The 14,030-nt window shown below is 45.0% G+C and overlaps 1 protein-coding gene across 2 annotated transcripts in view; it reads left to right on the forward strand.

Annotated features, from left to right (window-relative positions):
• The window catches only part of CPS1 (carbamoyl-phosphate synthase 1), a 93,321-nt gene that overhangs the window by 50,553 nt on the left and 28,738 nt on the right, over positions 1 to 14,030 (forward strand). For both annotated transcript variants that reach the window (XM_040561827.1, XM_040561828.1), the window contains exons 22-25: positions 5,729 to 5,870; positions 7,712 to 7,777; positions 8,341 to 8,404; positions 11,303 to 11,484. In XM_040561827.1, the coding sequence (XP_040417761.1) occupies positions 5,729 to 5,870; positions 7,712 to 7,777; positions 8,341 to 8,404; positions 11,303 to 11,484 (454 nt within the window). The remainder of the gene's footprint in view (positions 1 to 5,728; positions 5,871 to 7,711; positions 7,778 to 8,340; positions 8,405 to 11,302; positions 11,485 to 14,030) is intronic.

Below are 14,030 nucleotides of genomic sequence, written 5' to 3' on the forward strand. Positions count from 1 at the left end.
GGCCTGTGGTGTGTTTGAAAGGGGTAGGTGCAGCCCTGAGCGTTGCCCTTCTCCTTCTTCAGGAGACACAGGCTCGGAAGTGGGGAAGCAGAGGAAAGTGGGAGTCCTGCCTCAGCCCAGTGTTTGGAGCCAGGTGCTCTGCTCAGCGGCCCGTGGTTTATTGTGAATTCCTTTTAGAAGCCTGTGTCTGTGAAAGGTGTGTTTTGAAAGCACGACTTGATTTCAAAATGTTGCTGTGGTGGAGTAGCCACAGCATTACAGGTGCTGGAATTAAAGCCCAGCTCCAGCAGGTGACTCAGGAAACAAACCAGAGGAAAAAGCAGACAGGCCATCGATAGACGGTGCTGCTCCACAGTGGTTGTTGCACATCTGCTCTCCTCAGGAGCAGTTTTTCCGCTGACTTGGGTGCTTTTGGGACAGGTCAGAGAGCCCAGGTCAGATCTTGCGTGGGTATACAGCAGAGCGGGCCCAGTGTCTCAACACGAGGCTGCACGGATTTGTGCTGTTTGAGGAGCTGTTACTGACATATTTGTTGTTTAACTAACTGGGAAGATTACTTTTGTCTTCCAAGTGAACTGGAGGGCAGGGCAGACTGAGGAACAAATTAGGAATTCAGTGTATGAGGGGAATACAGTATAAGTAGTCATTCAGCGCTGTTTGTGCTTTGTAGGATCCAACGCAGGATACTTTCTATTTGTCTTATAGAGCCATTGGTGTAACTTCACAGCTGTATTTTCCTTTAAAGCATCTGCACGTCTGTGGAAACTCAGTATGCATTTTCTTCCCTGATACTCACGATAGCCTGGCATTGCTCTTCAAAAGCCTTGGGGGAATCTCTGCTTCCAGTACTGCACATACTGCTGTGGGGAGTCTGTAGTGCAGCATCCCAGCAAACACCCCAAAGATCTCTCTTTACCTGGGGTGGGAAACAAGCTTGGAGGAAGCATCTAGGACCCGTTTTTTGGCAGTGTTGCTGTTTGAGCTGCTGCTTTAGCACATTGCTTAATTGTAGGTGTGAGTCGTTCGGGTCTTAGGGCACAACGTGAGGCTGTAACATTACTTAAATCGAGAATCTCCACGAGATTTATTAGCCAAAGATGTGAACGTTAAAGATGCAGAGCACTGAAGTGGTGATAGTTCAGTGAGTGAAGCTTGTTGGTTTACAGCTCCTGCTTTCCTGAACCCCCCTTTGGCAGCTTTTTGAGTTTCTCAGGAGGGGAAAGGTGGTAACAATCTGTCTCCTTGAGAAGAGAAGCAGGGAGGAAATTTACACACCAGTCTCATTATTTTAGTTGCAGGATGTTCAAAATTGTGTAAGAACATCAGGAGCATCAAGGAAGCCATTAGGAGTCTTTAGTGGAGAGGGACAGAGAGGGAGAGAGGAAGAAGACCTCTTTGTAGGCAGTCCACCCTGAAATCAGGTAGGCTCCAATTCTGTGACACTCCTGGGTAAAGAAGAGATCCCTCAGGAATCTTGGCTCCAGCACTTCTTGCTTTTGGTCTGCTTTGCTTGCAAGAACCAAACTGATGTTGAATTCACCCCCTCCAGGTTTAGGGGGAGCTGAGCTCAGGACTAAGCCGGCTCACCTGTGCAGATCCCCCCTGTGTGCCCGTACCACGGGAATAACTGCTGGGATAAACCAGAGGTGATCTGCAGGAGTGTCCTATGGGCGTACAGGGCAGGTGTGAACCAAAGCCCAAACGTGTCCCAGATGCTCACAGCCCAGGCTTTGCCTCTCAGTTCACAAACTGGTCCTGATTTTTATTTTTCTCTTAAATTTCGTTTTATTTTATTTTGCTTAAGGCTCCCTAGCATGTGCCTAGGTAATGTGCAGGATGGGCATAAACATGACAACGTACCTAAAATGAAGCAGAGCTTGATCTGGGGGCTAAGAAGAGCGCTGCTTTCCATATGGAGCTGGGGCTTTCTGCCAGCCCGTTTATTTAGCTTTACTCCTAAACTGGTGGATCAGATGAAAGCCAGTCAAGTGGAAGAGAGGGCCGTGCCGGAGCGAGCAGCCTCTCCTGGTAATTGCAATGCTGCCAGCATTCTTCCAGTCAGTTAATAGATTTCCCCAGGTCCTCTGTGCCAGGTGAAAATTTCCTCATTAAGGGGAATTTATTCCATTTCCTCTTATCGTTTGTTATCGAAGAAGAAGGGAGTAGATGGTGTTCCAAAGATGACAGGGTAGAATTTTAAACAAAAAGCAACAAGTCAACACTGGAAGCTGAAAAGGGGCACGAGCAAGATTTGGGAAAGGCTTATATTGTTTATAAACTGAGAAATGGGGGGGTGAACTTGGCTTTTTGAGAAATGAACGGCCACTAAATGATTGTGGCAGCGTGGAAGAAGGTTGATCGTCTGGTTTTGAAGCTCTGACGCTCCGGCCGTTTTGCAAAGGTGAATGTTAGGAGAAGGAGTGTTAGAGGAATCGTGGCCATTTCATCTTCCCTTCTTTCAGAATTGATTATAAATTAGTGAGGAAGTTCAATCTTTAGAAGTCTTTTGGCCTGTGTTTGAAGAGTAAGTGACGCTCCAGGGGAAGGTGAGAGGCAGCTGTGTAGGACTGGGTCATGTTTCTGGGAACAGCCAGAACTGAGATTTCCTCTTCTCATTTTAGTGCTGGATTTCTGGTGAGCTCTTGAAAGGGTCATACACACTCAAGCCTTCAAAGAGATCAGCCTGATAGTGCCCTTTCTGGCTTCAGTGTCCCCAGCAAGTCTAAAGGGCTGGGTGGGAGCAGAGGCTGTGGGAACAGAACTAGGTCAATGCTGGATCTGAAAAATCATCACCCCTTCACCTCTGTGTGTCTCAGTCTTGCTATTGGCAATATAATCATCACCCTACCGACTGTTTGCATGTTTCTTGATATTTTTCACATGGAAGTTGGGATGTAAATGCTAAAAATCATCAGTATCAGGAAATGGAAATCTCATGGCAGATCATCGTTTCAAGTAGTTGGAAAGCAGCACTGCTGGGTGTTTGACTTGTGCTGATTTTCTTTACCTGTTATATGGCAAAAGTCTTGCTTATATCCACGGGGTTCGGTTGTTACTTCAAACCTCTCCTGCCTCGTAGTGATCCTCGTGTGTTTCCTCTACATTAAGCTGCCTCCAGGGCAGTGAGAAAAGAGGAAACCTTTCCTGCCTAGGTGCTGCTTGAACAGACCTTCCCACCACATCTCTTGTATTAAGGATGTGTTGAAAGCCACATCTCTTACCTTTATCATGCACTGGGACTACTAGAGGAAAAACTCAGTTTCATCTCCCCTTTAGGTATTCAGCTTTTCTCTTGCAAGCTGGTTGGCCTGTGCAAAACCAGTTCCCTTTTTGCATGAACATCCTAACCCGACAAGGATGTGCCAGTAAATGTCCTGACCTGACTCGAGCTGCTAGCCCAAGGCAAGGAAATCGTGTTGCAAAATTATCACTGCTGCTTTTCTGCCCACCCTGCTGATGGGGAGGACAATGAATGATATTGTTATAATGATATATTAAAAAAAAGAGTTGAAACCAGCTGCAAATGAAGGCAATTTTCTTTCTGTTGCTAATCGGATGGCAGCCAGCAATGTGTGTTTCTGAGACAGAAGGGAGGGAGAGCAAGGGAGCAAACATGCATGGGAACTGGCTCGTCAGGTCTGCTCACTTGTACTTAAAGAATGCCGAATTCAGGAGAGGAATCAAACGTGGCTGCATCCTTCCTAACAGCTGGCGATGGCTAGCATCTGTTTTGCCAGGGAGTTGGCAGATTTTGCTTGCTGTGTTCCTATTGTAAAGCACTCATCCATGCCTTCAGTTCTGGCGTTCACACTTCACGTAAGAAGTCCTGCCTCTGAGCTGTAATCAGAAAGGAGGAAAGGCTCTGGAGAAGCAGGGCAGTTGTTGCAGCGGAGGAGTCAGCGCATGGAAACTGCAGGCTTTAATTGCTGGGGTGCTGGAAAGCGGATCTGTCTTCGGGAAACCTTTCTGCTTTTAGGACTAGATCCAAATCCTGGGAAGCTTACCCTGCTGGGTTAGGCAGGACCATTTCCTTAAGAGAGTAGCAAGGAGCAGGATCTGCTGGAGTAAGGAGTGATGTGATGGGGGCAGTTGGAACTCCTACCCAGGAGCTTGAACTCCAAAGTTTCTGGTCCCCAGTTCTGCTTTCAGAATTAGCTGGCTCGACACTTCTGTGCCTCTCACCTGTTTTGCCTGGCTTCACTGAGGGCAGTGGAGCTGCTCTATAAGCTGAAGTGGAAAATCCAATGACTCTTTCATGCTTCAGCTTCCTGACACATTCCAATAAAGCGGCCTTACCCCTCTCCTCCCACTCAAATAACATAATGCTATTTATTTAAAAATCCCATCAAGCAAAGGACATAATTCAAAAGCTCTGATTTAGGAAAATTGCTTGTTTGTTAATCATTTCCTTTTTCCTGATTCAGAGCTTGCTTGCTCATAAAATATTGATTTATTGGGCAGGCAAGGATGCTCTTGGCAATGAAGATGAAAAGCAGAAGTGCTGATAAAAATACATAGGCTTTTTATGATTTCTAAAAGCTAAGCTTAGAAAAGGTAGCTTAGAAACAGAGACAGGCAGGAACTACCAGGGGTATAGGTGGAGTCAAAACAAAGTGAAACAAAAAGAGCACGGGAGAAAAAAGTGTGCGATAGAGGGAATAAAGAGAGGATAGAGAAGGTGGAAAAATCAAAACAGACAAGAAACCATCGAGCTGCAGAGATGTCTGGGGGAAAGCAATGCATGTGAAATAAACAGCAAAAGTTAGGAGCGCTAAAAAGTGGGAGAACAAGAACATATGGAAGTAATGAGGGACCCTGAACAAAGATATGAAACCAAAAAGAGTAAACTGGGGCACCTTATCTCCCTCTCCCCCCTTTTCATAATGCAAGAATTAGCATAGGCGACATGGGGAAAAAGCCTGCTTGAGACTGGCAAAAGGGAAAAACCTACCTCTGCACGTGAGCAGACGAAGGCCATTTTTGCTATGCATCTCTGAAGTGACATGGTTTTTCGAAGCAGCGGCCGTATTCGAATGCAGAGCAGCCCAAAGAGCAGAAAGAAGGGCGTGTTTGGGATGAATTGTGGTGCTTTGGGGCAAGTTGTCCCACAGCTTGGCAGGGTCATGGGACATCTGAGTGGCTCACCCCAGAGCTTTAGGAATTTCACTGCTTTGTGTGTGGTGGAGGCGTGAGCATTCACGGTTACGGAGCCAGCACAGTGGGGTGAGGCCTATATTTTAAAATTTGGACTGGGAGGAGGAAGGTGAGGGAGAGACTCAGTTAAAGTTCAGACGTGGAGATGTGGGGATAAGGAATCCAAGAAAGGAACCACTGTGAGTCTTCTGTAGAGGCTGTAATGGTAAAAGGCCACACAGACATGGACATGGTGACCTTATAGTAGCTTGGTGGAGAATGCTGCTGGGGAGATCGCAGGCCTGGCATGAGTCACTCCTGTCTCAAAGTGAAAGAAATGCTTTCATTTTCAGCATCACTAGTCTGCCTGCAGGCTTTTTCTAGTAAGTATTTGCATGGGACATCCAGCCCAAGAAAAGATCTTTTGTGTATGAGGAGTGCATGGCTTAGCAGGGTTGTCTTCCTTTTCTGGCCTTCATGTGCATGCTCCTGTAGTGACTGCCCCCCAGTGCAGTATGGGAGACACGAGTACTTGTATGTCTTCTAAGTATTGCTGTAAAGCTTCATGCATTTTTCTTTGTTTGTTTCATACCAGTGAAGCCATTCCAGAAGAGACCCTGAGGAGGGCCAAACAGCTCGGCTTCTCGGACAAGCAAGTTGGGAAGTGCCTGGGGCTGACTGAACTGCAGTGCCGGCAGCTGAGACTGAGGAAGAACATAGCTCCCTGGGTGAAAAAGGTACCGGGAGAAACCTCACTCTTTGGGGTGAGGGCTTCTAAGGGGGCAAGGAGCAGGAGGCTTCTCTGCCCTTAGACACAGTCGAGGTAAACAAAGTGAAAACCTAGGCTCTGTTGTCATCAACGGGAGTTTTGACATTGACATTAGAGAAGAGCAAATTTCGCCCATCTAGCTGTTACCTCTGCACTGCACGCCTTAACATAGTGCCATCCATCTATAGATTGAACATCCCCAAAGAGATACAACCTATTTTTCATTTTCTTTGTGGCTGAGGTGGAAACACAGCTACCTGGCTTCAGAAAAAGGCTGAGAAGACTGATACTGGCCCACCGTGGGGTGACAATGTAAGGTGTAATATGTCTTTTGTCTTGGTAGTAACTTTTTACAGGGTAGCACTTTATTTGAAGCGCCCTATTGTTTATGGGTTCATTTGCTATTCATTGTAATAGTACTGAGTGTAATGAGCTCATCTAGTATTCATGGCAGTGTCACAAATGCTTTGCTAGGTGTTCTGTTGCTGCATTTAAGGTACGGTGGTATTAAACTGCCACCAGCTGGGATTTTTGTCCTTAAAGCGGGGGGGGGAAACAAACCAAGCTACTCAATGTTTCTGAAAAAGCCCATCTGTATCCTCAGGCCCAATTCCAGATGCCAAATCTCCTTCTGTTCCCCAGCTGCTGTTTTCCTTCTTTGTCCTCACCTGGCCTGCAGGAATGTGCCTGCTCTTGCACTACGTTCCTTCTTGCACATGGCACTGCAGTGCGGGATTGATTTGTGTGCCAAGGTACCCTTAATAAGGTCATTTGACTTACGCAGCAGTTGTGGCATCAAAGCATATGTTTCTTCCTGAGCCATGAAGTACAAGTTGCAGCATTAGCAGCAGTAATGAGCAGCAGACACTTACACAGCGCTAATGACGTAAGGTCACATTCTTCATTATTCACAAGGATTTGCGCTGCCAGTGGGGATTCATGAAAGTACTTGACAATTGGAAAGATTTTTAAGTGGTAGCATGTAAAAATTCATGTCAGGGCTGCTTTAACATTGTTCCCTGTTCAGTATGCTGTGTAGAAATGTTTCAGCTGTTCATTCAGAAAATTTGAGCAGTAGGGTGACCTAGATGGACCAGTTACTGTGTATAACATGCAGTAAGTAGTTGACACAAACAGTTTGAACAGCCTGGTAGGCAAATGATTTTTCTGGACTCTCTGGTAACTAATTACATAGGAGATTGTTGAAAACTACATATAAGGCGTGGTTGAAAATCACTCTTGCTTTGTGCACCATTTAATTACCAAAGCAAGAGGTATGTTCTAACATAACTATGGAGTACTTCCACTGCTGTCTGCTGCTCGGGGTGATCTCAAAGTGTTATTGTGTGTATGTTTGTGGTCAGTGTGTGAGTAAATGGAGCCAAGTGTGTAGTGTGGAGATCCAAGATGGCATAGCTAAAGAAGACAAAAGACCTGGATGAATAGAGGTCTTTGTAATTAATACTGCCAAACTATTCAGAGAATGAGGAAGGCTGAGACAAGAAGGGATTGCTAGAAAAAACTTCTGGGCTGTGAAGATGTTTTACCAAGCAGGTGCAGCGCTAAGTTTGCAGCTTAGAAAGAGATGGTAGAGCCTCTTGTTGGCTGAACTGCAAGGCCTGGGGGCAGGGCAGGCATTTGCTGCATTGCCAGCACATCACAGTTCAGGTCACTTTCTGAGGAAAGGCAAGGTGGGAAAAATAGTAAGTCAAAAATATGAAAAGAGGAGGGGGGGAGGGGGGGGAAAGGAAACAGTACATAAGAGTCTTGCACTGGACAAGTCACAACCCCTGCTCTCCTCCCCTACAGATCGACACGCTGGCGGCAGAGTACCCTGCAGTAACTAACTACCTGTACGTCACGTACAGTGGGCAGGTAGGTGCATTTGGGAACAACACTCTCGTTGCTGTCTAGTTGGATCTCTTTCCCCTGTGCTGCAGTATTTCTGGAGATCTTGCAAAAATGCCTCAGTCTCTGTAGCAATTATTTTGAATGCTATTACATAGAATCCTCTTTCAGCAGGCCTGGTACTGTGTCTTGCCTTGTGATCCAGTGCATTTGGTGTTAATGCTCCTGTGTTGTTATGACTCTGTCTTGTAATATCTGTACTGATATCCTCTGTGCACAGGTCAGGTGCTAGGAATGCAGAACTTGTCTCACTCATCTCGTCCTAGCATTTTTTTATGAAAACTTGTAGCTCCTTGGGCTGCTCGGATAGCCAAGTCAAAGGTGCTGGGTCTCCCTTGGTTTGGGTGCAGCACCACTAGCTCCAGTGGAGTAGCGCTTCATTTACACCGCAGTAAATTAGATCAGACTTGAGCCCTGAAGGATCAGGCTGTTGGATACGGGCTGAATGCCAGAAACTGTTTGTTCTGAGAAGCACGGAGTTAGGTGCTGCTGAGTGCAGGCCCTAATGACTTTTCTCCCTCCCTCCTCAGGAACACGATGTAAAATTTGATGACTGTGGAGTGATGGTGTTAGGCTGCGGACCATATCACATAGGTAAATCTTTCTTACAACTCCTCTGTTTTCCTTGCACCCCCAAGCCTTCTTTGGATATTCCTGTGGTTCATTTGTTCCTCTTCTCATATGGTGACAAAACCCTCTGGAGCACAGTGCACAGGACATCAATTCCTAGCAGAAAGTTTGCCTTTTACACTTGCTTGGAGACTTCATTTCACGCCCTGGAAAAACAGGAGACTCTTTGTTACTTGAAACTCAGGAGCATGTCACCTGGTTGTGATTTCCACAAAGTTTTAAAGAATTTTTTTAACCTTACTTTTGGCAAATGTTAAGGCATTCAGAATCTGATACCTCATATGGAAGTTTGCTGCTGCTGCACACATCTCAGATAAGTATACTGTCAGCTCATGACTACATTGTTGTACGTTATGCATTTTAATATTTTAAGTATAGGTGACTACAATAAAGATTTGGATAACTTCAGCTACTTTTGAGTAAGCAATTCTCTGTATGCAGCTTGTTTCAGTCCACTCAGATGATTGTGCAGCATAAGAGTTTCCTCATGGCTATGGATATTAGGTAGACAGACCATGCTGAATTCTTTATATGACTACTTTTTCTTTTCATGGATCCCTCCAAATAGCTCACTATCATTGACAAGAAAAAGATTGGTTGTTCTTCAAAAATATTTTTGCTCTGCATCTCGCAAGTAATGGTGATGGGTTTTGAAAGCTGAAACACAAACTGCATCCATTTGTTTTGCTTGGATGGATGGGCCACGTGGTGTGCTCCTGGTGCTGTTGGTAGGATGTCTTTTTTAACTCAGTTTCCAGTGTGAATGTTGAGATGAGTGAAATCAGGAGGAACGCTCCAAGATTGCACTTATTTTGTTGTGAATGCTTCTGCCAGTCAACAGGCTGTGTACGATGGCTGCAAAATGTGAACATGAAAAGGATGGCGGTATTGTTTAGTAACTTGATCGAATTTATGCAAATGCATTTTGTGCTGTTCGCCTAAAACTTGTAATTGTTTAGATCAAGCATTCACATCTGATACTGGTCTTATCTGCTCTGTAGCTGATTAAATCAGGACTTTGAAAGAAGATCAGATCAATCTTTGAAAGAGATTGCAACTAAATAAAGCCTGCTAATAGGGGAAACCATTACTTAACACCTCTAAAAGATTTTTTTCTAGGTGCTCTAGTCAGGTTGATTCTTTTTCTTTGTTATCCTCTGAAGGCAAGTGAGCAGCATGCTTGGCTTTGCTCTGCACCTTCTGAATTACAACCATAATTGAGTGGGATCAGCTGAGTGTTAGCTGTGGATTGCTTGCCCCTCGCTTCCTGCCAGGAGGGTATCTCCTGTCCTCTGCAGGGAACAACCTGATCAAGCTTTGTCTGTGTCAAAGGCAGGCCTGAGAAGAGTACAAATAAGCAATTGCACTGAGCCCCTTGACCAGCAGAATGCTGTTAATTGTATGGTGTACTCAAACATAACGCAGTTGAAACCTGAAAGTGAGTTCAAAACCAGGCCTGTACTGTAGTAATTACCTTCTATGGAGCAGCGTCTCGTTATGTTACACGAGACATTACAAGCATTACTAATGATTTGCTGTCTTCACTTTTCCCACTGCTTGGATATGACCCTTACTTGATGCAGCTGGATTTGACCTCTGCATGTTCAGCTGTTTTCCCAGGTAGTATCCAAGGCAGTCTGCTGGGGACTGCAGGTTACCATCATGACCTATATTTGAGGTTTCTTATGTATAAGAATGCCTGCATAATTGAGGTGGAATAAAAAAGGTGAACGGTGACCTTTCTGGGAAACATCCTGTTTCAAAATTGATTTCCCTGTCTTTTCTGTGGGGTTTTAGCTGAGGCCCAGGCATGTTTTGAGATCCCCGTTTGACAGAAGCAGGGAAATAAATAGTGTGCTTGTCAGTGAGTGACCTGTGCCAGCCATATGTTTGTAACTAGGTGTTGTGGAGGCAGCAATTAAGCACAGCTTGAATTTCCAATGCATCTTGTCACACAAATATATATATATATATAAATATTGTATCAGTGGTTAACGATCATGTAATGACTGTGAACATATCACGATGAGGTCAAGGTTTTCTTGTAGACCGTTAGCATAACCATTTAATGATGCTCTTTAGTATGCATCATTCTCTGTTTATGGTACCTCTCTTGGATGTTTGTGTGCAGAAATTTATAGGATGGTGGCTGTTACCTCATGTCTAGACTCTGGCACTGCCTGAAGCCTGCAGCATTGCCAAAAGTTGTGTAGAGCAGGGCACTTACAGAGTGCCAGTTGACTCCCTCTTTCTGCCTTTCCTTTGGAGGCAGGCACAGTGCTTACTCGGAGTTCAGAACAGTTAGGATGTGCCTGCCCCAGTGATGCCACAGTTGCTGAGGCCTTTAAACCAAGGTAAAAGGATTGCAGAGTGGCTTCAAAAGTTCATCCATCAATTTGCCTTACCTAGAGTCAGTGCTTGGGAAAGTCAAACTTTGTAATTTCTCTGCTTGGTTAACCACACTCTGCTTTTCTAAGAGGCAAAAACCACTCCAGTCTTCTGTTTTCAAAATAGCATCTATAAAAATACTTTGCGTTTCCTGGAGTAAACAGTGCTGCCTTGTAATGTGCACTCATTTTGGTCACCTCTAGGTTCTGCCTCTTGAGTCCTTCTCAAAGTGTGTCGGCTGAGAGGCAGCAAGAGCTGGAGGAGCTGAGCAAGCTTACCTGATGCTCTTGGAAGACCATGTTTGGGGATGATTAGTTTCCATGGGAGGACAATTGGATTTCTTGCTCTGAGCTGACAGGAGGCACTGTTGGCTTTTTTCCTCTTTTTTTTTTTTCAGCGTGAATGCTGAGAACGTCTGTTTGTTTTCTTCTATGCATCTATCCTTCCCTTGCACACTTTTCTGTCTCCTGGCAGGCAGCAGCGTGGAGTTTGATTGGTGTGCTGTCTCCAGCATCCGCACACTGCGTCAGCTTGGCAACAAGACCGTCGTGGTGAATTGCAACCCGGAGACGGTGAGCACGGATTTTGATGAGTGTGACAGACTGTACTTTGAGGAGCTGTCATTGGAAAGGATCCTGGACATCTACCAATATGAGGTAAAGAAAAGCAGAAGCAGCAACAAAAAGCCACGAAGTGGCCCAAATTTTTCAAAATTAATGTCACCAGCTTGCTTTGGCGGAGCAGCTGTGGGCAAGGAGGGGAGAGCTTGCTAGCTAAAGCTGTTTGGTTTGGATCCCAGTGTTGCATTTTACACATCGTTGATGTTCCTAGCAGACTGCTCAATAATGAATGCCAAATAAATATTAAATTATTTTGCAAGATGCCATATTGTGCAATATTTACAAGCAGATTTAATTTGCTGCACAGTCATTTATCGCACAAATTGTTCTGCCCTTGCAGTGCTGAGCTTTAGCACTTAAGTATATCCTTGACTTTAAGCACAAGTGCTCCCCCTGAAGCAAACAGAACAACACTTCTGCGTGCTCAGGAGCTTGCAGTCTTGGGCCTTACAGTACAGTAGCAGTGTGGTGAACATCATCGGCGTGCAGGCAGGCCAGAAGGGCAACTGAATCACCATCAAACTGAAAGATGGGCTGGCTCCTGATCCAGATATTGCCCTTATCTGCTGGGAGTTTTCAAGTGCTCAGAGCTGCCAATACTAAGAGACAGAGATGAGTCCCAGGGAGATTTGGTGATGGGAGGGTACGTGGTGAAAACAGGTGGTTTCACTATGGAAAATTTGTATTTCTAGCTGGTAACACACTCATCTTAGATTTTATCACTGAAGTTTTCAGAGGTGCTTGCAGGAACTTTAATCTTCCTTGAAATTCAGTGTGAGTTGTAACTTGCTGAAGCGACTTTGAGGAGCCCAGGTCATATTGAGCTTGTGATTTTTCTTGTCTCTTTTCCAGTACATGCCAATTTGAGCTCAGCCCTTTTGTGAATGGGAGATAGTTCTCAAAAAGGTTTTATAACCTGGCTACATTTTGATCATTCCCAAATACAGGACCAAGCAAAAGCCCATCACAAGTCAAGTCCCAGTCCCTAGGCTCTGTTCTTAAGCCATTTGCAAAATACTTTAGGGGGACCATTTTTAGATTGCATCTTCATGCTTTCTTTTTTCCATGTTGTTGTACCTCTTCTTTAAATTTTCATAAAGACAGATGCAGTTACTGCAAAGTGTTGATTTAGGGTGGGTTAAAAGACTCTAGTGGCTTGCTGGAGTCTTAAAGGCTAATTTTTGAATGCTTTAGGAGTATCCCCAAGGCCCAGCTCTATAATCATTGAACTCTTGTTTATTTAACCAAAACTGAACTTCTGAACTTGGGGCATGGAGCAAATTGGTGTGACAGTTTGTCAGAGAAATAACACTGATGAAACACAGCATCTAATTACTGCAGGATCAAAAGAGAAGGTAGGCATAGGTGATGAGGAGCAACTACTCATTTAAACACACAGTGCTGGCAATTAGCAAGTTGGGTAAGAAAAATATGTGAAAAGAATAATGCACGCGTATTGAAGCTTGCAGCATCCTGCTTGTTGCAGCAGGGTTTGGTGAGTTGGAAGTCACGTTTCTCAGTCTGTAGACTGACCTTGCTTATGCTGGGATGTGCTGTGGATCTCCAGGTCTAATAGCAGCATGCTGTGCTACCTGGAACTGAAGGGGTTTGCTCTGGAGACATTAAACCTGTTAGGGTCTGAGTCTAAATGTCCAAAGTTAGGGTGTACTGTCTAGTAAATCCCAAGAAGAAGAATAAGTACTTAACTGTTTTAGAGCGCTTCTTAAGTAGTGGCCACAGGGAACGGCATCATTATGCCTAATTTGCAAGTGAGGAAACTGAATCTCTGAGGAGGGGAGAGACTGCACAGAGTCTGCCAAAGGATGTGGGCAGACCTGGGGACAGACTCCAGACCTCCAGCAAAGTATAGACTAAAATACACTATTTGCTGTGTCATTTTTTAAAAATGAGTGAGCCGATTGCTAATGCCCTGTTAACAGAGTATTTCCTCAGGCAAGTGCAGCTGGAAGTTGGTCCCTACAGAAACAACCAAGTTAAAAACTTAGGATTTGATTCTGAGATCCCTCAAAGATCCTGCAAATAACCTCCTTCCTATCCCAGTTTAGTATGGAACACATGAATGGAACGCTGCCAGGGTTTCAGTCCAGGCTTTTAAACTTTGCTGCTAATTAGCTTCCTCTAGTTTTTCAGTGTACAATAAGTAGTGTCAGTGGGACAAATACTCTAAAAGTCCTGGAGCGTGGGTGCACCCTAGGTAGAACCACCAGCAAACAAAGGACAAAGCCCTCGTCCCCTAGTAGGGGTGATGCATCAACTCTCTAAGCGCTGTTAGGATTAACATCAAACCTTGGGCAACTACTCCCAGTTTTCTAATTAAACAAATTAGGCTACGTTGAGAGGTGGGTTGACTAATGAGATGATGGGGACCCCAACCTGCCTTCCAAATACTGCTCATAGCTTGGCACGGTGCTGTCCCAGGGACGTCCTCAGCTGCTGCTCCTCTTTCTGTCCCTTGTGTCCTCACATCTCCCTCGCTAGTTGACATCCACAGCTGCTCTGACACACCAGAGACTGAGCTCTGCAGACAGAGCTGTGCTTTGGAGGGAAGTTTAATTTACTGG

This window comes from Cygnus olor, chromosome 6, assembly GCF_009769625.2.
Source record: "Cygnus olor isolate bCygOlo1 chromosome 6, bCygOlo1.pri.v2, whole genome shotgun sequence".
Taxonomy (NCBI): domain Eukaryota; kingdom Metazoa; phylum Chordata; class Aves; order Anseriformes; family Anatidae; genus Cygnus; species Cygnus olor.